At 33.7% G+C, this 24,769-nt stretch overlaps 1 protein-coding gene and 1 pseudogene across 2 annotated transcripts; one reads left to right on the top strand and one right to left on the bottom strand.

Annotated features, from left to right (window-relative positions):
- The first annotated feature begins 2,022 nt into the window (after positions 1-2,022).
- On the top strand, positions 2,023-9,997 carry LOC143588207 (CLIP-associated protein-like; annotated as a pseudogene). Its single transcript, XR_013145065.1, has 21 exons — positions 2,023-2,469; positions 3,855-4,010; positions 4,107-4,169; positions 4,270-4,338; positions 4,535-4,711; positions 4,958-5,119; positions 5,237-5,334; positions 5,413-5,487; positions 5,559-5,627; positions 5,703-5,788; positions 5,885-6,002; positions 6,375-6,473; positions 6,578-6,920; positions 7,005-8,581; positions 8,652-8,753; positions 8,825-8,929; positions 9,019-9,093; positions 9,181-9,249; positions 9,328-9,396; positions 9,472-9,573; positions 9,647-9,997. The product of XR_013145065.1 is annotated as a CLIP-associated protein-like (transcript).
- A 4,236-nt stretch (positions 9,998-14,233) lies between these two features.
- LOC143588209 (uncharacterized) lies at positions 14,234-14,833 on the bottom strand. The gene has a single exon (XM_077069277.1). It carries the CDS (start codon positions 14,786-14,788, stop codon positions 14,381-14,383), a length of 408 nt encoding a protein of 135 aa, XP_076925392.1. The 5' UTR covers positions 14,789-14,833; the 3' UTR covers positions 14,234-14,380.
- Positions 14,834-24,769: the final 9,936 nt, after the last annotated feature.

Here is a 24,769-nt window from a genome sequence, read left to right as displayed (position 1 = left end):
TGACACGTAAATATTCAATTCAAGCACTCCATTAAGTAGTACCTTGACATTTCAACTCCAAAGAAGTATTTTAATATGTCCATCTCATATTTCATATTCTTATGACAACATCAAGACTATGAAGATGATAAGAAAAGAATATTTGTAATAGGTGTAACAAACATGACAAAGACCCATAGATACACAATTTAATAGGACTTTCAACAATGTTTCATGTATTGTTATCTATATTACGTATATAATGATAATATAGACGTACAAATGTGCTTTAGGTTTTGCATGCATATTATATCTTTTTTTTCTTATTATATAATCCTATATCAACATTGGTGGTTCACCACCACCTTTTTTTATATGCTAACTCTTAACTTTTATTAAGTTAGATCGACAATCAACCTCAAGTTTCACTATGTTACATAATCAAAGACACAAACTGGGTGACACACCATCACTTTTTTCATATGCCAACCCTCAATTTGTTTTTAAGTTACACAATCAACATCATATTTTATTAGATTACACAACCAACTCCACAAGTTTTTAATATGAGAACCACTAAATTGCATAAATGCCCATACAAGCTTTTATATGGTAACCAAAATTTTAATATAATAACATCCGTTCGATAATACTTTTGGACTACTACATAATTTCTCCTAACTGTCCATTGCAATGCACAACCGGAAAACACATTATATATTCAGGGTTGTCTCCGAGAGTTGATAATTATTTTTAGGATGAAAACGAAAATTTTTTTGGGCCTTATAAAAATGTATTTTTATTCGGTTTAAACAAATTAATTTTTTAAATGTGCTTACTTGGTTCTGATTTGGGCTGTGTAAATTTTTTTTAATAAAAATAGACTTAAACATGTCTCAAATGTAAAAACTATAACCTTTTGACCGAGAGTCATACTCCTTTGCCACTAGATCAAACTAATGGTTACGTAATTGAGTATAAATATTAAACATACATATATTTTTTTCATAAAAATGTATATAATTTTTTTTTTAAATCAGGCCTAGCATGATGTCAGGTCGGGGTTCGTCCTAAAAGCTGGCCATGTATATATTATATAAATAAGATAAATAACAAAGTTTGGTGCCACAAATTTTTTATTGGTCCTACTTGGCGGCACATGTTTGGCTAACTTAATTACATTTTTTTTCTAAATGCCGTTTATACTGTAACACTCAGATTTTAGTTTTACCACACAACGCTTGGTTTTGATGACGCTCGGTTTCAACGCTTGGGTTTTATTAACACACTTGTTTTACATATATATGTAACGAACATAAGTACATAATCGATACCGACCGAATTCATGTCAACATACCGTCATAACGATCAGGTTTTACCACCAGCGCCCGAGTTTCAACAATATGGATTTACCAATACCCTAAAAACGTAATAAACGTAACAGATACCGCCGAATTAACATCAATAACCTCACAAAAAAAATTCGTCATGCAACATCCATGGAAAACTTAATTGTTTTAGAATGACAATTTTATTGTGATTTTAGGCCACCACACATTCCCAAATTGGAGATGCTGTTGACCTACTCTGACCAGACTATGTTGTCTTAACTAGACACACACTGACTTCAGATTTTTGCTTGGGCGTTACCCCGGAAAACCATACCGTCAGCCGCCACTTGACATTCGTTGTGCAACTACAAAAACAGAAGTCTCTAACGTAACACACGGTTTGACAAACACCCCGGTGGACTCGAAATTTGAATTCACAACCTCTTAACATCTGACTCAAATAATTTATTATTATTATTATCCACAAAAAATAACACAAATAAAAATCAAATTTACATATCTGCTAAAAATCCCAAACATTACTATTTACTACCAATAGCCACAAAGAATTACTACTTTTTCATTCATAAAACTTTGAATTTTACATTACCATATTAAAAAAAAAATAAAATTAAAAGACGCCAAAAGGAGGAAATTGAAATCTGTAGATTATCAATAAACAATTAAAAACAATTTAATACTCTACTCTCTCTCTCACACTCTGTCCGTCAATCCAGCAGCAAGCCGCTGTTTCTCTCTCCCCGCTGTCTTACTCACAACCACCACCGTCCGCCGTGGCGGATCTCACCAGATCCGTAACCAACCCGACCCGACGCAATGGACGAGGCACTGGAAATGTCACGGTCCAAGGACACGAAGGAGCGAATGGCCGGAGTGGAGAGGCTCCACGACCTTCTAGAAGCTTCCAGAAAGAGCCTAACCGACTTCGCTTGTCGACTGCTGCTTAGATCTCTTCAAGGACAGCAACTTTAGGGTTTCTCAAGGCGCCTTACAGGCACTTGACTCCGCCGCCGTCCTTTCTGGTGACCATCTGAAGCTTCATTTCAATGCGCTTGTTCCCGCCACTGTTGACCGACTCGGTGACGCTAAGCAGCCCGTTCGTGATGCCGCTCGCCGCCTTTTGCTCACGCTCATGCAGGTACTGGTACTGATACTGATGACGTGTCACTTTTAATTATTGTTGTTATTAGTTTTAATTGTGGTTTAATTATAGTGTTTTGTTGGTGAGTAGACATGTATATTGAATTGATTTTAATTGAGCTTTGTTTATGGTGTTTATTTGGGGAACTGTTCGGCGAGAAGTTCGTTTATGTTCGATTGATTAACTATATAATGAACATGACGTTTCTAGTTTTATTATTATTATTATTATTAGTTTTATTGAGGTTTAATTGTTTCGTTATAGATGTATTGAATTGAGCTTAATTGAGCTTTGTATACGGTATTTATTTGGGGAATTCTTCGACGAGAAGTTTGTTTATGTTCGATTGATTAACTATATAATGAACATGAAGTGCCTAGTTTTATTATTAATAATACTATTATTATTATTATTATTAGTTTTAAGGGTTTGGATCAAATACAATTGAAATTAACGTGCTAATTGTGAGAATCAAGTAAAGTAATTATATATACAAGCAGAGTAATTATGTAATTATATCATACAATTACTCTATGATGTAATTACATAATTACTTTATTTGTATATATAATTACTCTACTTGATTCTCACACTTAGCACGTTAATTTAAGTTTGTATGTTAACTTTCCCCTTAGTTTTGATTGTGGTTTATTTGTTTCGTTATTGATGTTATAATGTTCATATTTTATAGTGTTTTATTGGTGATCAGACTTATATACCGAATTTACCTTGTTTATAGTGTTTTATTTGGGAACTGTTTGGCGCGAAGTTCGTTTATGTTCGATTGGTTAACTATTTAATGAACATGAGCGGAGGCCATGTTTGTTTTCAATTGTGTTTGCGAACGTTTGATAATGTGTTTGTTTACGTCTGTTTATGTTCGTTAATGGTTCTTTGTTTATGTTTTGTTCATTAAAGGTTTTTTTTTGTAATTTTTTAATGACTTTTCAAATCTTATCATATAGATTTAAGCAAAGTTATTAAATATAAAGCAAAATTATGTATGAGTATTATTTGATTAATTTATATGTAAATAACCATATGAATGTGAATGTTAAAAAACACTAGCTGCTGAAATTTAACTATTCTCGGTTGGCCAAATCAAACTAAACATTGTTTGTCTTAATTTGTTTTTGTTTGTGTTTGTGAATTCATTTCCTTAATAAATTTACACGAACAAGAAGTTTCATTCGGTAAGGTGTTTGTGAACCATTCGCTTGTCCGATAAAAACTTAATGGATGAATAAAAACAAGGTCTTGTTCGGATTGTTTTCAGTGGTTCTGTTGTAATTAGATTGGTTTATATGCACTCTTTTTACTTGATAGTAGTTTAAAGCAAACAGCTGAAAACTTTGCTATCTTGTTTCTTGTTATTAGTGCAGGTTTCTTCTCCAACTCTTATTGTTGAAAGAGCTGGAAATAATGCTTGGACTCACAAAAGCTGGAGAGTTAGAGAAGAGTTTGCAAGAACTGTGACATCTGCCATTGGTTTATTTGCGTCTACTGAGTTGCCTCTGCAACGGGCTATTCTTCCTTCTGTATGTTGTTTGCTAGTGTTTTATTAGTTTTAAAGTTTTAAAATGATTTCTATACTGATTCTTATAGTACCCCCCTTTTCATTTTCAATTGTTCAGATATTACAGATGCTGTATGACCCTAATCCAGGTGTGAGAGAAGCTGCTATTTTATGCATTGAGGTTAGTTAGCTGTTTACTCTATAGTTGTTTGTGTGAAGCTGCAGTTAAAAGAATTAACGATGCAATGGTATCTCGTTTTGATATCTTTTCTCTGCTGCAGGAAATGTATGCCCAAATTGGGCCTCAATTTCGTGAAGAACTTTTGCGTCATCAGCTTCCATTGTCAATGGTGAGTATGTTATGCCTAGAGTTTCAGATTGTTGCTTTTAGACTATATATCTTTACTAAAAAGAGTAAATATAATGGCTACAGTTTCTATGTTCTTAAATTAATATTTGGGTGTCTTTAGCATACTTATTTGATTTCGTTGCCACATGTATGCCCATATAATTCTGCTCAATTTTAATCAACTTGAATTATTCCAGGTTAAAGACATCAATGCTAGACTAGAAAGAATTGAACCAAAACAACGTTCTGCAGATATTCGAGTAAATACTTATGCTCCTGCTGCTGCCAAGCTTTCTAATCATAACCCTAAAAGGAGCTTTCTAATCATAGCCCTTTTCGGGCCAAGCCCTCTCGTGAAGCATCCCTTTTTGCAGGTCAGCCTTTTTTTTTGTTAATATTTTTTTAGCTTGTCTTCATTATGTCAGATTCTCTTTTATTCATTTTTTTGTAGTTAATTTATGTTATATTTAAATACACACCCCTGATCAGTGAATTGAATGATGGATCATGCAAATTTATTTCTTATTATTTAGCAAAGAAGTTTAACTTTTATATCTTTTGATGAAGCTTAGTTTCATTGTTGTTAAACTTTCACTTTTACTGATACATATATATTTCAGGGGAAAGTGACATCACTGAAAAGCCCATAGACCCAATCAAAGTGTACTCAGAAAAAGAGCTTATTCGGGAGTTTGAGACTATTGCCTCAATTCTCGTTCCAGAAAAAGATTGGTGTCTCCGCATTGGAGCCCTGCAGAGAGTAGAAGGCCTTGTCCTTGGAGGTGTGCATATGGCATTCGTTTAGTTATTTTATTTAATACACACACACAGAAAGTCGTACCGTAATAGACTGCTGGTTGCTCATTTTTGCTCTCATTTTTTTTATTTTGTTACACCAGGTGCAATTGATTATCCATGTTTTCGGGGACTTCTAAAGCAGCTTGTTAATCCTCTAACCACACAGTTAGCTGATAGAAGATCTAGCATAGTTAAGCAGGTATATTACAAAACATTTAGTTTTAATCTTTCTTTTACATGAAACATGTCTTGATTTAATATTCAACTGTTATGTTAGGCTTGCCACTTACTGAACTTTTTATCTAAAGAGCTGTTGGGAGACTTTGAGGCATTTGCAGAGATGTTAATTCCCGTGAGTACACACATATCTTATCTTTTAAGAGATCCTAACACGCCCTTTCTGACACATGATTTTACATTCAGGCTCTTTTCAAACTAGTTGTGATAACTGTACTTGTAATTGCAGAGTCTGCTGATAACTGCATAAAAACGGTATTTACTTATTTATATTTTTTTCGTGTAATCCTATTTCTTTTTGTAGACATAATTCTTACCCTATTTTTTTAGATGTTGCGTAACTGTAAAGTTGCACGGATACTTCCTCGTGTGGCTGAAAATGCAAAACATGACCGGAGTGCCGTACTTCGCGCAAGGTTTGATTTTGTTTTTTAAAGCAAAGTTGAGTCAGCATCATATAGTCATATAAAATTGGTGCTTATATAGTGATGTCACATTTCAATTCTATACAGATGTTGTGAATATGCTTTGTTAATCCTGGAATATTGGGCTGATGCACCTGAGATACAACGATCAGCTGACCTTTATGAAGACCTTATTAAATGTTGTGTGGGAGATGCAATGAGCGAGGTCTATTATAGTATTACTGTTATTATTATTGTTACTCCCTCCGTCCTTTGAAAGTGTCCACATTTCCTTTGTAGTTTGCCCCATTACAAATGTCCACTTTCAAAATTTATTAACTAATTTCCAAGTTTACCCTTACACAAATGCAATCATTCAAACTTTCTTAAATTTTGTCTTTTTATATATTTCAAGGGCATTATAGTCATTTGTTAAGGAAAAAAATGCAATCATTCAAACTTTCTTAAATTTTGTGTTTTTCAAACCATGACACTTGTAGAGGGACGGATGGAGTATTAAATTATTATTATTATTATTATTATTATTATTATTATTATCTTGTTAGGTGTTAAAAATTTTAACTTGTAATCACTTCAGGTACGGTCAACTGCTAGATCATGCTACCGAATGTTCTCAAAAACATGGCCTGATCGATCCCGCCGCTTGTTTTCATCGTTTGATCCCGTCATTCAAAGGGTACGTGTTTTCAAATAAGATGTAAACACACAAGTCAAAGATACTACTGATGTGGAAATCTGATGTAGCATAACTGAATATCTTTTAAACTGTTGTGTGCATAGATAATAAATGACGAGGACGGTGGCATGCATCGGCGACACGCTTCTCCCTCACTTCGTGAGAGGAATCCACAAACGCCACTAAATACTCAAAACTCTTCATCTTCTTCAAGTCTGGCTGGATATGGAACTTCAGCCATTGTTGCAATGAACCGAAACACAACCTTACCATCTGCAACCTCTCACTCATCTGGTCTTTTCTCATCGCAGTCAGCACCCGTTAACGATAGTACAGAACGCAGTCTAGAAAGTGTGTTGCAAGCTAGCAAACAGAAGGTTTCAGCCATTGAAAGCATGCTCAGAGGTCTAGATTCTGGTAGAGTTAGATCATCAAGTCTAGATCTAGGTAAACTTTTGAAATCACTCTTTAATTCGTTAATAACTAATCTTTTTGGACTGCTAACTTGATCTTTAACTACCCCTAGTGCAGGAGTGGACCCACCTTCATCTCGTGACCCGCCATTCCCACTTGCAGCTCCTGCTTCCAATAGTTTCTCCAAGTCTTCATCTTTAGATTTAACCGCCTCAAAAGTTAACAACCGTAACGGCAGCTTGGCGATATCTGACATAATCACTCAGCTTCAGGCTTCACGGGATTCAGCTAAGAACTCGTATCGAGGTAATATTGGGAATGATCACCATGAAATTAGAGAGGCGAGACGATATACAGATAGACCCTATATAGACGCATCATACAGAGACTCACATAGCAGTCACGTACCCAATTTTCAAAGACCGTTATCAAGAAAAAACACACCTGGGAGATCAGTTTCAAGCAGGCGAAGAAGCTTTGATGAGAGCCAGTTTGCTTCTGGTGAGATGTCAAGTTGTACAGACGGGCCGGCTTCTCTAACTGATGCATTAAGTGATGGTTTAAGTTCGGGTTCAGATTGGAATGCCAGGGTTTCTGCGTTTAACTATATCCGTTCATTACTCCAGCAAGGCCCGAAAGGAGTTCAAGAAGTCACACAAAGTTTTGAGAAAGTAATGAAGTTCTTCTCCCACCACTTAGATGATCCTCACCACAAAGTTGCACAAGCGGCTCTAACGACACTTGCTGACATCATCCCTGCTTGTCGAAAACCGTTTGAAAGTTACATCGAGAGAATATTACCGCACGTGTTCTCCCGGTTAATCGACCCGAAGGAATCCGTAAGACAACCGTGTTCCACCACGTTAGATATTATTGGTAAAACTTACAGTGTGGATTCTCTTTTACTACCCGCTTTGCTTCGTTCGTTGGATGAGCAACGATCACCGAAAGCGAAACTTGCTGTAATCGAATTTGCTATCGTTTCATTTAATAAGCATGCGATGAATGCTGAGGGTGCGGGAAATAGTGGGATTTTAAAGCTATGGCTTGCTAAACTGGCACCATTGGTTCATGACAAAAATACAAAACTTAAAGAAGCGGCTATAACGTGCATCGTATCTGTTTACTCTCATTTTGATTCAACATCTGTTTTAAATTACATTCTCAGTTTATCAGTTGAAGAACAAAATTCGTTGAGGCGCGCACTTAAACAACGTACGCCACGGATAGAAGTGGACTTGATGAATTACTTGCAGCAGAAGAAAGACAGACAAATGTCCAAATCAGCTTATGATCCGTATGATGTTGTCGGGACTTCTTCTGAAGAAGGATATAATCCAGTGTTAAAGAAGACTCCTTTATATGGAAGGTATTCTGGTGGTTCGGTTGATAGTGACGGTGGTAAGAAATGGGGTGCAGGTCCCACTCAAGATTCTATCCCGATCACGGGTGAAGATAATCTTTATCATGGTCTTGATATTGGTTCAAATGCTAAAGATACTGTGGCATCATGGTCCTTTCAGTTAGAAAATTTGGAGGGAAATGCTGACGTGGAGGTTAATTCAACACCTTGGCTTAATGGACTTGTTACCTCTGATAACCAACAGGGTGAACTTAGTGTTTCAAAATTTTCATCTTTAAAGATTGGTTCGTCTCCTGATACTAAACCGGGCATCCCTCAAATTCTTCATCTGGTGAGTCTAAATTCTATAGGGAAACGGTTTACTGTATTGAATATTAACGCGCTATTAACGTGTGTATTAGATTTCAAATGGGAGTGATGAATGTTCTACTGCAAGCAAGCTTAATGGACTTCAACAGTTGGTTGATGCTTCTGTGGGCAATGATTTCTCTATATGGACCAAGGTTATTTATTTCTTATTAATGTATGAAGTTTACTGGCAAAAATTCATACTGATATTTTGATATATTTGCAGTATTTTAATCAGATTTTGATGGTTGTACTTGAGGTTTTGGATGACTCTGATCCATCAATTCGCGAGCTTGCTCTTTCATTAATGGCTGAAATGCTAAAGAACCAGGTATATTTTATAACTGTTTTATATTGTGCTGCTTTTATATGCTGGTTTGTTTGACTTTGACTTTAGTTTTCATTCACTGATTATTATAGAAAGATGCCATGGAAGATTCCATTGAGATCATATTTGAAAAGTTACTGCATCTTACAAAGGACACAATCCCGAAAGTAATTTTCTGTCAGATTGAATTTTTTTAATGTTGTTTTTATAATTAAACAACTATATCGCGTTATTGATATTGAATTTAAGTGCAGGTATCAACTGAAGCAGAACATTGCTTATCTGTGGTTCTCTCTCAATATGACCCTTTCAGATGTTTAAGTGTAAGTTAGTTCATTATCTCAATATTATTATATACAAAATTTCATACACGTAGTCACTTTTTATGTTCTTCTGCGTAGATTATCGTCCCCTTATTGGTTACCGAAGACGAGAAAACTCTTGTTACGTGTATAAACTGTTTGACTAAGGTAGATTCTTTTCAAATTCTATGCACATTTTGTGGTCTGAAATGCATTTATTGTTATTATGTTTTCTTTTTTCAGCTTGTGAGTAGGTTATCCTCGGAAGAGCTAACGGGCCAGTTACAATCTTTTTTGCCTGCTCTTTTTGATGCTTTCGGTAACCAGAGTGCGGATGTACGCAAGGTAACATCATAATTATGTCAAAACAAATTGTTATATTTTGTTAAAATACTAAACTAATATGGTATTTTGGCAGACTGTTGTTTTTTGTCTGGTAGATATGTACATAATGCTTGGAAAAGGATTATTGCCATATTTGGAAGGATTAAACAGTACACAGTTGCGGCTAGTAACTATATACGCGAACCGTATATCGCAAGCGAGGACGGGAACTCCTATTCAAGATTAGTGGCATAATGATTATGGTAAAAGAGTGTTTTGGTTCGTTAATTTGATTGTATATTTGCATGGTGTGTGTGAGAGATGTGTGATCAAAGGTGTTAAATTCTTTTTCTAACACTTAGTTTAAGAGAGGGAGTGTGGAAAATGTTTAGTAAATTGTATTTTGTTGTGGGGTTTATAAATATATATATCTTGGTTTTTGTGAGTTGATGCTATATAACCAGAGCATATACTAGTTTTGGAGTGTGAATCAGAATGATATTTAAGAAGTTATTAAAAATTTAGAAACTAGATGTTGGTTTAACAGATTCGAAGAAAACACAATGCAGTAATGGTTAAGAGTTAAGTATGAGTTAAAATTTGTGGTGTTTTTCAAATTGTGATCATCTCATATTTTCAGCTCATAAGCATTATCGTGTGTTATTTAAAAAGTTATGGAATTAAAGATAGTATGATTTACTCCTTGTGTGGATTTTATTTTTGCAACAAAGAAATAATATGTTGCAAGAAAGCTCTTCTCAGAGCATTCACATCCCATCCCCATAATTATGTGAGGGGGATTGGTAAATTATAGGATGAAGTTTTAAATGATTGTGAGTGTAAATTATAGGATGGAGAGAGAATGAAGTGATTTTTGCATCAAATTGTGATCATCTCATATTTTCAGCTCATAAGCATTATCGTGTGTTATTTAAAAAGTTATGGAATTAAAGATAGTATGATTTACTCCTTGTGTGGATTTTATTTTTGCAACAAAGAAATAATATGTTGCAAGAAAGCTCTTCTCAGAGCATTCACATCCCATCCCCATAATTATGTGAGGGGGATTGGTAAATTATAGGATGAAGTTTTAAATGATTGTGAGTGTAAATTATAGGATGGAGAGAGAATGAAGTGATTTTTTGTAAATTTGGGGAAACATTTGGGGAACATTGTTTGCCCCTATTTATTTTTTAATATTTGTTGGATTGGTTGTGAGTAGAGGAGAGAGAAAACTGTATGATAAAAGTATTATTTAATTAAACAGGAAAGATAAATGCAGTGTTTTGTAGTGTAATTATAGAGATGGGGATGAGGAATGAGATGTAAGAGCATTCACATCCCATCCCCTATAATTATGTGTGGGAAATTTGCAAATTATAGGGTGGGGTTGTGAGTGATTGTGAGTGTAAATTATAGGGTGGAGAGAGAAATGTAGTGATTTTTTGTAAATTTTGGGAACATTGTTTGCCCCTATTTATCTAACTATCTATATAATTGTCTACCATAAAATCCTACGTGTCATTCTCAGGTTGTTCCCCTCATTCTCTAAAGCCAACAGATTGCTTGATATCTAAATGGAGGTTTCTCATGCATTTAACCCGAATTCGTGGGTATGGGTCTCACCAAACCCGGGTAGTATTTAAATGGGTTATAACATCTCATAAATTTATGAAACTGTTTCATAATCAAACAATAACTTTTGCGGGTCATGGGTCTCACCAAACCTAGATAACTCCTAAACGGGTTATAACATCTCATTTATTTGTGAAATAATCTCTTAACCATCAAAGAATAATTTCCATGAGTTATGGGTCTTACCAAACCCTAATAACCCTCAAATGGGTTATAAGATCTCATTTATTGGTAAACACTTTCATCATCATCATCATCATCATCATCATCATCATCATCGTCGTCATCGTACTCGGTATATCCCATTAATAGCAATGCTATGGTAGGGTCTGAGGAGGGTAAGATGTAGACAGCCTTACCTCTATCCCATAGGGATATAGAGACTGCTTCCGGTGAGACCCCCGGCTCGATAGTAGTTTTGCATCAAGCCTTGGACATAAGGCACATAGCACTCAATCATCGGGACACCGGCTGATTGGTGCATGTGCCATTGTCTTTCGGCTATCAACGCCACCACATGATGCCTGATTAACCTTCCGCCACTTTTAACGTTATTTTCATGAGATTAGTAAAATAATGTCAAAATTAGTGCAATTTTACTTTTGCCCACCTGAGGGTTCACACATATATACATTATATGCGCGCACCGCAAGCAGGGCGTAAACACTAATTTAATCTATCTCTTTTACATGTTCTCTGTTGCTGTTCATCTTCATCGCCGGTTAACTTCCGATATTACCCACCATTGTCAACAACATTAAAGCCCCCTTTTTCATTAAACAAATTTTTGTGTTCATGTTTGTTCATTTAAAAAAATCAACATGCTCGTGTCTGTTTATGTTTGTTCGTTATAAATCTAAAAAACTACATATCTCAATTGAGAAAACTCAAACGCTAAAAAATATAGTAACAAACTAATATATATGTATTAAATTAAAACAAAACTACGTTAAATAAAATATATCATCATAATATCAAAACGATTAAAACAAAAACTTAAATAAACCCCCGTAACACGGGAGGATTAAACTAGTTTTTTAATATTTGTTGGATTGGTTGTGAGTAGAGGAGAGAGAAAACTGTAATGATAAAAGTATAAAAAATATTATTTAATTAAACATGAGAGAGAATGTGGTGTTTTTTAGTGTAAATATAAAGATAAAGATAAGGAATGAGACGGGAATGCTCTGAATGCTCTCAGTACTTCCAGAGACCACATAATTAACAAATATTTGCTTCATGAATAATGCTTTTTTATTACCGTTTCTAAACGATTGTTATCAGGTCTCATATAACTTTTAGATAGAATGAATAGTATCAATATGCAATGTATGGTGTGTACTTTCGGTTATACTTCTAACATGAGAAAAGATGTAGAAGAGCCTTAGGAAAAAATCAAAACATTTTTATATAAGCTTATGATTGTATGATTGATTTCTCTTGAGAACCGCTTTGAGTTTTAAGAACTCGAAAGAGCTCAACGTAACAAATTTTTTTTGAATTTTTTTTACACATGTGTAATATGCAAGTGTAAATAATGTACAAAAAATTACAGTACTATTTTATACACCGAATCGACTTATTACACATGTGTAACCAACATTTAAACTTGTGTAATTATCAAAAATACTTATTCTCTCTCATGGTTCATTTTTTAATTACATTTAATCTCAGTCACATATTTCATATCATTTATTAAATGTGTGGTCCAAAATTAAGTTTATAAAGTTCTTAAAAATCATCAAGGTTCTGAAAATAACCCTCCCCTATGATTGTATATGTAAACTTGTTGAGCTGCTTGAATTGAGCTTCAAATGGTCTGTAACCTCATTTAAGACGGGAGCTTCAAATTTATGACACGACTTGCCAACCCATATAACTCGACATGATGTTAAACAAGTCATGGTTTGCATGTATGAACGGGTTCAACCTGTTTACTATACACATTACTGGCTTAAGTAATAATGTTACATATGCTAGCAAGTCAGTAGAACATGTTTAAAACCCGTTTATCATAATGGCAGAGTTCTATGGAATTTGTTTTTTTATTTAACAAATCGTTCTAGATTGTAGTTTTGGTAACAAAAACAATTTCTCGGCTCAACTATTTCTTATTATTTGTTAATCGTGTTAAGTCAACCAATAGTGTTATTGAATTGCTTGTACTTGACCGTGTTAAGCACATTGCAAAATATAAGATTCTTCAATTGCTGACCAAAGTTTTGAAGTTGAATATATTCCTATAGCGAGATAGGTGGCCCAAGAGTAAAACAAATAGATATTTATACATATCAATATACTTTCACCATTTTAATTAAAAGATTTGTTGTTAATTGTCATTTGATATTTTCAGCTTTGAAAAGCTATTATTATCAAGTTTTAGAGACGTGAAATAGCATAATTTAAAGCCTGAAACTCATTTGACACTCTAGTTTTGAGAAGAAGTGATGAAGACTTGTTAAAAGAAACTATTTTATATTGAAAAATAGCCATTCTTATTATTATTTTCATATTTAAACTTTTTGTTTAAGCTTGTACTTTAACTATGTTAAGCACGTTGTAAAATATAAGATTCTTCAATAAGTTTTGAAGTTGAGTTTACTCCTATAGCGAGATAGATGGTCCAAGAGTAAAACAAATAGATGTTGATATATATCAATGTGCTTTCACCATTTAAATTAAAAGTTTTTTTGTTTCAAATTGTCATTTGATATTTTCAGCTTAGAAAAGCTATCATTATCAAGTTTTAGAGATGTGAAATATAATAATTGTAAGCATGAAACTCATTTGAGTTTTGACCCTCTAGTTTTGAGAAGAAGCGAAGAAGACTTGTTGCTACAAACATATAATATAAGTTACAAGAAAATTATCTAATGAAAAAAATAACTATTCTTAATTTTGTTTTTCATATTTAAACTTTTAGTTTAAGCTTATTATCTTTATAAAGTACTAACATAATTTTTATATGTTCACATTTAGTTCCAAGTTCCGATAATGGTGCAACAATGAGCCATAGGTATAATAAGTGACCTAAAATAAATAGATGATTAAATATTTCAGAATACAACATAACGAAAGACAAAGATATTCTCTAACACCAAAGAACGTACTTTTGACAACACAGACAAACAAAACATGCCTTCTAACTTTAAACCGGCAAGTAGCTAACTACTTATTGATCATAACACAAGCTTCAAGGATAAGGGAGTGCAACACCATCATTACCACCACCACCAAGTCCACCGCCGCCACCACCACCACCACCAAGTCCACCGCCCCCAAGAGTAGGTAATCCACCAATACCGTTACCTAGACCACCAAAAGTTCCCACACCACCAACAAGAGCACCCTGTCCACCAAATTGATATCCACTACCAATGCCTCCGATCCCATTAGCATTACCAAAGTTACCCCCTACACCGACTCCTGAGCCCATCCCACCCACGGGCAAACCATTGTTTCCAATGCCACCAAACCCGCCTGTTCCACCAAAACCATAAACGTTCTTCTGATCTGTAAGACCAACATTATTCTTATTTTCTCTTGGAATGTCTCTAGCAGTACCGGTATAAGCCGATACTGCTAGAGCTACAACTAACATAAAACACCACCTTGTCGTTTTTTTGCTTACTACTTTTAACTTCTAAATGACCAAAACTTGATGCAAGAATTTGTAAAGTGAGTATAGTCTATTTAAAGGACAAAAGTGGGAGAAAAATACAGTTGGGGTAATAAATGTAAATTTTAATTTTGGCAGAAGGTATCTGACCAATTAACATGGTAGAAAACTAGAAATTGAAATTTCATAAACCACAACCTACTAAAAAGTTTGGTGTGGTCAATCAAATGAAGGTTATGAGTTACTTTTATGAGTTTTTATATGTTTAAATCAAAGTAATCTAAATATAATAAAATTCTTACTTCAAATTAATTGTCAAGGTGGTGATACAATAATCTTCGAATTGAAGTATGTAAAAATCATATTGGTTGTCCTTTTATGAACACAAAATTTTCATCATGGATAAGTTTAATGAGCGATATTATTCTAACAAACATTGGTTTTAATTAAGTAAGGTTATTGTACTTTTATAGTTTTATTATTGTAGCATTTTTTCAATAAATCCTTTAAATTATGAAGTGTGTGTAATGTATGGGTATGTTTTTTGACAAGTTAGTAAAATACGTGTTATGACATTGTTTAAAAATGTATGTTTTATTGATGCACATTCATCAAATTATTGTATTGTTAAATAGCAAACTGAAGTGTTCCATTAAATGTTTTTTTTACGACACTATTAAATGTTAAATAACTCATTTTTCTATATGACAACCAAACTCATCCTCATCATGGCATTATTTCTTTTCTTCTAACTGCGAATTTCTTTTTATATTTGTCGTACGTAGGACTTAAATCCAAAACTTTAAACTCTAAGTATTTTCTAAAGGTTTAATCTATACTATATATAATACACCAAACAAAGGTAAATTAAGACATCCATTTTTAATTAATTTACAACACTTAAAGCATGATGTATATATGTTAGTAAGGGTAAACATGTCTTTTAAACACAATCCATTCAACTTACAAGTTTGGTCCCTCATCTTTAACCATATTATATTTTTAATTTAACTTGTAAACTAACTTCTCACCCATGATTTTTAAACGACTATAGCCTTTTCATACGTTAATATTTTTATAAACAAAATGCACCATAAAAACGAGCATTTTATTCTCTTTAATTTGGATATGATATTGTTGTAATTTTTTTTTATTTTAAATAAATTAATATGTTACGTAGGGGTGTTCATTGTCGGTTTTGATGGTTTTTAAGTTAAACTTGTGAGTCCAACCGTTAATACTGATTTTTTGTCGTCCAAAACCAAACTCAACCATTGAAAGTTGAAACCGAATCATTACTAACGGCCTGGTTCCAGTTTGGTTTCACAGTTTAAACTTTAATAATAAATTTAGTTTAAAATAATTAATAATTTAAATGTACCGTCAATTTTAACTAAAAACCAACATAATATGATACTTGAGATGATCATAAATAAAAATGATAATTTTAGTCAAATAAATGGTAAATATTAATGGAAGATCTAGGTCATGAAATAATAAAAACAAAGATTACAAAAGAAATCATACTGCAATTAGGTTAATTTACAGTATATTCTGGTTTCATATGGCCGGTTGATGATATAAAACGCGAACCAACCGTTCACTACGTTTTGAAAATTTTGAAACCGACCAACAAACCGAAAGCAAAAAAAGAAAAGAAAAAAGAAGTCAAACCAATGACCGATTTAAACGATTTCAAGGTTTTAACTGAACCATAAACACTTATATTTGTACGTGATTAACATGTTCAAACACCCGCTGCATCGCGTGGGCACCTGTCTAGTATCTACTAGTGAGCCACTAGTCCCATTGATTTCCGTACTTGCTTCATTAACCAACCTCATTTGTTCATTTCCAGTTGTAAAATTCAAATTCAATATATAAATTTTAATATGCTTTTTACATTAAGAAAATCTTTATAATTTAAAATTATCGACTTGATTTGTACTAATTTCAAAGGATGAAAATAAATTGTTTGACCAGAAAAGCCTTGTATAGTTGTATGCAATATTGCAAATGGAAGAAAAGGTGATGATGGTCAAAACATATTTCTCCAAATAAATGCACTTAACGAGTGTCCGAATCTAGGGAGGCAAGAAGGTGTCACTTTTTTTTTAAACCGCAAACTTCATTAACACAGGCCAAACACCCCACTAGCAAGTAGCTAACAAAAGTAGACAACAAAGCAACACAAAAACAACATATTCCAGAATTACATACCTAACATTATCCATCTAGTTCAATCTAAATTCAAGTTTCTAGTGCTATTTTTAATCCACAAGAAACTTAAAACTTTAATATCGTCCAATATTCGCTCAACTTTCACTAGAATATTAGAGAAAATAGATTTATTACGAGCTCACCAAATTCACCAACATGTCATCATAATAATCAACCTAACCATCTTCTTTTTATTCTCATTTCTGTTGACATGTTTATGAATATTGAACACATCTTGAGCCGAGAAACCAAATATTGGTGGAACACATGCTCCACTGACTCACCCGAGGCTAAACAACTTTGACCAAAAACACTTTCTCTTAATTAAATTATCAATGGTAGGAAGCCGATTGAGAAGAGCACACCATGCAATTACATTCACTTTAAGAGGAACCCAAGAGTTCCAATCTAATATGTTAGTTTGAAGAATATGATCTACGTGATACAACAGCCTTTTCACCGAAGCCACCTAAAACGGTCCCAAACTTTTACCATTCCACACCCACTTGTCAATGCCACCTTTAAATTTAAAAGTATATATTTCTCTAACAGGCTCACTTACTCGTTAACTATTGTTCCGTATACTGGCCGACTCTCCAATTCCGATTTAACATGATCATCCCCAAAAGTAATATTCAATTTTTTTAATCGCCTTAAAACTATACTAAAAACTCAATATATTGCATATTGTATAAATAAAATGCATTACTCAAAATGTTGAATACTTGATAACATCTATAACCCCTACATATTTACTTACCATGAAAGGTGACATTTTAACAGATTATAAAACGATTTTACTTCTTTTAGTGAAACTTGTAACCTTATAAAGCTTGCATAGCAAGTTGTTGTAACTAGGCTTCAGTCCGAAAAAATATATGAGTTGAATACAATAAAATTTTGGTTTTCAGGCTTCCAAGAGAAATCATAAACCAATTTGAATTTGGATTTTGAGTTTAACTGAGTGGAACAAATGAATACTCTAGAGCTAAACGTATATAGATAGAAGAAATACAAGCATGAGTGAGTTTTATGGAAGTGTCTATTAACAAAATCAAAAAAATAAATCCATGAGTTATGAGTTCTTGAATGGACAATCATAGGAGCAAAGTTTATAAACATGGTTAAAAAAGAAGAAGAGAAAACACCGATAAAAGCTCGTAGTGAATTAAAAAAATATAGGTAAATACAAAAATGGTCTCTCTTTTTTTTTAAACTAAATTTTTTTACTCCATATGGTTTGAATTCATGATCTTCTATTTCATACCTTAATCACCTTATAATCCCACCAAAGTGAGAATGAAAACGGAAAATGGTCTTTACATATGTGTATATATAATAAATAATAATAATTATTATTACTATTACAAAAATAAAAATAATTATTAATTTTAGAATAGTAATATCTGACATATGATGTAAACAGTTGGTTGGTAAAGAAGTAAATGAAATGCCAATGCAATTATTGAAAACATGTACGTTGTCATTTATACTCTTTAAACGGGTAGGTTCCTGTATCAATTTAATTGGTATTCTTTTGCAATTATAATCCAAGTCATTATTAATTAAGATAATATATGAATCCATTTGGTGACTTGCTCGTTTTGAATTCAAGACCTAATCCGCAAGATTATATGTTTTAATCGATTGATCAATGATGGTTATCTAGATACTCAAGAACCCGGAAACTTGCTTAGAATTAGGTAAGATGCAGGCCCGAATGTAAGCACAACCTAGGAAGGTGAGGCCCCACTGAACTTAAAATGGACCTTTGTAATTTTAAGAAATCACGGTGTAAAAACATCATAGACCCGTCACTGATAAGGCGACACATTATTGCATTATCTATAGCCATCAACAAGGGTGGACCCAGTCCCTCGACTAAAGTGTTGTTAGATCTATATGTTTATGTGACAACCCCAAATATAGGGCTAATTTTTTTTAATATAGATACCGAACATAGTGTTGGTCGAACCGAACCGTATGTCGATAGGCTTGGCCAAATAAAAACAAAACGAACAAGCACTAGTTTAACCGAAACGAACCCGAGCCCGATAACTCGAAAGTTTTAAGAAACATTCCAAGAATTATTTAATCATACCGGTTATCCAAAACATATAACTCAAACACCAAACGACATTCTATGTTATGTCCGGTGACCGAATAAAATGAAACAAAACCCGATAAACGAGAATCGTGATTTGTAATACAATCACCTACAATATATTACCCATGATTTTTATACAAAGACTAGCCCCATTGTGAATTATCTAGAACATTTTATGTATAATAATAATAATAATAATAATAATAATAATAAAAGATATTATATACCAAAAATCAAAACAAATCTCCTGCAGCCCAATTAAATCTGCTAACCATCTCTACCCCCATTCACGTTCCACCAATTCTCTTCCCCAATCAGAGCCTGTGCATGCCTTCAGTATCCAATAAATTCTCTGATCAAATCTTTCCCTCTTCTCAATTTAAATTAATGTTATCATCTTTATTCTTACAACATCTTCAAAATAAACTATCAGTTATCTGCTTATCTTTCTGTCTCTCTGCTGAAGATTCTGAACCAGCCAAGGAGCATCCATAATCTGGTAATCCAGAGATCTATTATTATTGTTCTATTCTGATTCGAACCCTACTCGATTGTTCTAATATTCTTGTCACTTACATGAGCCTTCATCTTCGTGTTTGTCTCTGGCTTGCTCGTGGAATCAGTCCAGAAGCAAGGAATCAGATTGCTCGTGAAACCCTAACCTGCATCAGGTACCACTATAGCCAACATTCGTTTCTGTCTGCATATTATTCTAAGCTTCGGCTTCGTGTTAAACCCGCATGTTAAACCGTGAACAAACAAGTAAATAACTTTGCTTAAAATCTATCTAAACATTGTTAACAAACATAATAATAAATCTGATTTAGAGCATCAGTAAATTAACTTTCTGAATAAGTTCGAATTTGTAAACAAAAACTATGGTTTCAAACTAACAAATCGGGCTAAAAACTGAACAGTAAGACCTCGTTTAAATAACCAGAATCCACAGAACATAATACGGGCCTGGAACCATAAAAATCACGTGTCATGCAGTACCAAAACCGTGGCCAAAATAATGGCCATTCGGTTATTCGTTTAAAGGCAAACTAGTTCGAAAACCGGATAAATATGCGACTTTTTAACTTCTGAACTGTTGACATAGGTTGCAGAAGTTAAAAGCATTTTATTTTTGTCCTTAAACCTGGAAAATAACCAAACCCAAAAGCTAACAATAAAACCGTCCAGTAAATCGTTTAATAGATAAACTAGTTTAAAAACCGCATCGACAAGTGACCACTTTAACTTCTGGATTTTAACATAATTTCCAGAAGTGTAAAACAGTAAAAATAATCCTAGAAACCTGGACAAGTTCAGCCCCGAAAAGTAACATCAACCGTTTGTTAAAAACATTCTAAAACCCGTATTTTGTAACTCGTTTAACTAAGAAATTAACCCGTAAACCTAAATAAAAATACAACATTACTTTACAGCTCTAAAAATGATATTTTGAAAGATAATAAGCTGACCCGAAACTGTTTTCGCGAAACCTCGCATTATAAATCGAACTAGAAGCCAAACGGGCCGAAACCGAGTTCGTTAGCATTAATACAGCCAAGGGTATGTTTTTAAAACCCATGGAATGTAAAAACAACTTATTTTTATGTATCATAACTGGTCTTAAGTGGTTTAATGACCAAAAGTGGGTTTTTGTTTAAAGGGTATTTTTGGAACAAAGAATCAAGTTAAAACCGTAACTTCCGAATATTATGAAACCGAACCCTTAAAACAGAAACTTATAATTTTAAAAAGGTAAATATAAGCTAAGATATGATAAGGAAAATCGGATTTACTAAACGGGCCCGTTTACAAACTTTAAAGTGCTGTTTCGTTTAAAACCGAACGGGCCAGTTTTTAAGACTAAAACGCTACAGAAAGGTAAGATTCATATTTTTCCAGAAATTTTTGTTTAAAATATTTAATATAAATGTATAAAACATTTTATGGAAAAACAACACCTCTTTGGTCAAGATTTCGACATTTAACCGCTAGTTGCGGTGAACCGACATAAACCGAACGGGCAGTTTCAAAAATACAATAATATGAACATTCTGATTTTTTTACAGTAATTATATTTTAATAAAGTTATAATTTTAGTACTTACTTATTTTCTAAAAATCAAACAAGTCTTAAACCCGGTTTTCACCAAAACGAATGCTAAACGAAAATACGGGAACAAAGTCCTTACATAACCAAACATTCTGAAATCTCAGATCTGAAAATAATATGTTTTCGTATACCTTAATATTCTGGAAAATTTGGAATTTTAATTACAAGGGAATTTGTTTACGAAAACCATACTTTAAAGGGTTGTCGATAAAAACCGACAACACTAATAACTACCTGTATTGTTAACTTTTGAAAACCGAGGCCTGACATTTCCAACCAGAAATGATCATGCTACTGATGTGAATAAATTATATTGTTTTTATGGTCGTACGGTTAACTGCAACTGAACATAAGGCCGAACTTTCTAAATATAGAAACTTTATTAAAACTCGGCCAAGTAAAACGAGATATCTAACACATTTAGATGTTAAACTAAATACTTGAACACACATCATCAATATTATAAATTGTATAAGAGTAAACTTTCCATAAAAGGAAACTTTATCCACCGGGAACTTAACACTTGGGCCAACGCTTAGAGATAAATACCCGTTTCACTATTCAATCGTTATTGAGGTTAAAACTAGTTGAGTTAAGTATTTATAATTCGTTATTTACCATAGGAACCACCACTTTCAGGAAGTCAGTCGTTGATTTACTTGGAGCATTCGGTGAGTCTCGCGTGTAATCCCTTTTTACTTAAATTTTTGGGAACTAGTACATACTCCTAAACTTTTTATATGGTATGGAACTATCGGGGTGTTTTACTGCTAAATTTTGTCCCAACTTTTACACAATCATTAGCCCGAGGTGATGGGCCGGAGGCTTGTATGGGTAGTACTATTTGGGAGACCCCCACGCACAGTGACCCTATGTTGGGTAAACCACACTGAGATCTGCGGATCGTTGCGGCATATAACCTACGTGTTTGATTATGGCTTTTAGCAGGGCGATAGTCTGGGACGGTATAACTTCTAGTATGAGTTGGGGGATACTTATGCTAGTTGCAGGTTTGATTGTGGACTTGATATGTGATATACCATGATGTGTCAACTTTATTATTATGTGTCTTAAACTCACGAGCTCACCAACATTATGTTGACGTATTTTAGTATGTACTTTTCAGGTAACTTAGCCATTAGGGAAGGGAATGAGGTTACGCCTTAGTCGCCTTAGTGAACCGTAGAAGCCATGGTTTTCAAGAATAAAGTAATGTAGTCATGGAAGACTACTTGATAAATAAAGATGTAATCGTTAGATGACATCCTAGACTAATTAATGGTGCTATACATCTAAGACAATTTATGGGTCATGGTTGACCCGTTTGCTGTAGTTGTATCTTTGAATTTCCAAACTCTTAGCATGTTATGAATTTCCTTTTAAGTTTATTTATTTTCCACTGCTCATGGTTGATACCAGTCGGTCACGACTAGCCCACCCCCCCCCCCCCCGGGTCGGGTGTGACAGTTTAAAACACAACATACGTCTACATGGCGTGGCTATAATCAGAGGTGGATTCGAGGCAAGGCAATAATGTTATATAGGGTTGAGTTATAATAAGAAGATTAGTTTTCCTAAGAATGATAGGAAATAATTTTGTCCATTCATTTGAGAATTGAATGATTGAGATTAGATTAGAGAGATCATCAAGTGTAAAACAAGGGTAACGTCATAATAGGAATAACACATTTGTTGACTTTCTCTCTCCATATGTCAAATTCCCCCATCATTTTAAAACGTCCATAAACTTTTTTATACGAAATTTTTTTTTTCAACACAAGTTCACCATAAAAACGAGTGTTTTTTTATCTTTTATATGAGTATCATATTGCTTTATAAAAATAAAAAAAAATTCGTGGGTTTTTACAAGGTGTGTTTTATCATAATTGTGTTATAGAATTGTGTTTTATTTTTTCATAGTGTTTTTTGCATTTTGTTTTTTACATTGTGTTATTTAATTGTGTTTTTGTCATTGTGTTTTTTCTATTGTGTTTTTTTCATAGTGTTTTATTTTCCGGCGAAATTTCCGAAGACTTTTCCGGCAAGGCGGTGGCGGTGGACGGTGATAGTTGTAGGAGATGAGTGAAAATTTAACTAGGTTTTAGTTAAGTGAGTTTTTGAAATTAAATTAAGTGGGTTTCAATAGTAAGGTAGTAGACTAAAATACTCTCTTCCTAATCTTCTTAGGAAAACCAAACTTCTTATTTGATCCTTTCTCATATCATATATAGCTTAAAGCAAGTTTGTCAACAATTAAGCCTAAGTGCCCAAGTATTTATTGAAAAGCCCAATCCTCTGGCCTAATTTGCTTTTAGACGTCTAAAGGGCTGAAGTCTCGATTGAAACCCTAATGAAATATGGAAAATGATTTAGAGTTGAACTAGTAAGTATAAGGACAACATATTCTAGCTCTATAGCAATGCTTGAAAATGTGATTTGTTATGAATTAATCGCAAAGAGATAAAATGTTTTGGGTGAGCATACATAGGACCCATCATTTTTTTTGAATTAACGACAACTCATCGTCTCCGTCAACGGTACAAGAGACAACTCTGCGGTCACGTCACCAAAACAAATTAAGTTTTCCGTTAACATTGCACCCATGCGTAGTTGGGATTATTTTTTGTCATTTCCATAAGTGTGACTTAAATTTGCCAATCGAGCATGGTTTGGATTATATTAAGCCAATTTGCCTTAAAAAGTTAACTTTTATTTTTGTTACCAACTAAACAACCATACCATCATTTTTACTTCATCATCTCCATCTTTTTACTTCTTCATCTCTTCATATTTTTACAAAAATAAAACATGAATCCATGGGATCCAAGCAACCCAATTTTCCAAACCCTCTACAAAGCCACCCGAACAACCCGATCTGTCAAAACCAACAACAAAACCTCTATAATGCCAACCTTTCCAAAACTTTTTAAAAGCCATCTGACACCCGATATGGTTACCAAAACATATTCACACAATAAATGTTCCCAGGAACACAATCAACACATGTCCGGTCCAAGCAACATAACTTAGCTAGATGAAAAGGAAACATAAGAAAAACAGCTCAATATAGAGAGGTTGTTAGTCGAGTGACGTGGAATACGTTTTGGTCCGTGCGTGGCTTGAGATCTCTGAGGATACGAAGAATGGTAATTTTTTAAATTTTCGGCTTAGGGAGCAAAAACAAAAGGGATACCAAACCTGAAATCCTTGTGAAAGACATCTCCCATATAATGGGGGTGCTCGAGCACTCTACGAAAAAATACAAGCCATTATCTTAGCAAAATATAACGAAGATCAAATTTAGTATTATCGTGTTGTAGTTCTATCCATTCTCACATTTTTAATTATCTTCCATTTAATTTCGTTGTCTTATGAGTGTTGCGGACTTCCATTGAGATGCAATGGAGATAAGTTGATTATAAGGTATGATTCAGTCTATTTGCCTTGTGGCTGCCTAACCAAGTAGCTAACAACCCCAATGGTTAATGCAAGCAATCTAGCTAATCTGAACCTCAAAACTCAAAAGCCAC

The sequence above is a fragment of the Bidens hawaiensis genome, unplaced genomic scaffold, assembly GCF_021521415.1.
Source record: "Bidens hawaiensis isolate Kalapana, Puna unplaced genomic scaffold, B.hawaiensis_p1.1 tig00036243_1, whole genome shotgun sequence".
NCBI classification, from domain to species: Eukaryota; Viridiplantae; Streptophyta; class Magnoliopsida; order Asterales; family Asteraceae; genus Bidens; species Bidens hawaiensis.
Note: the sequence above shows the minus strand (reverse complement) of the source record. Positions and strands in the feature narration are given on the sequence as shown.

Coding starts and splice junctions, on each gene's coding strand:
- LOC143588209 (XM_077069277.1), bottom strand. CDS start 14,788: ATGTTAGTTGTAGCTCTAGCAGTATCGGCTTATACCGGTACTGCTAGA.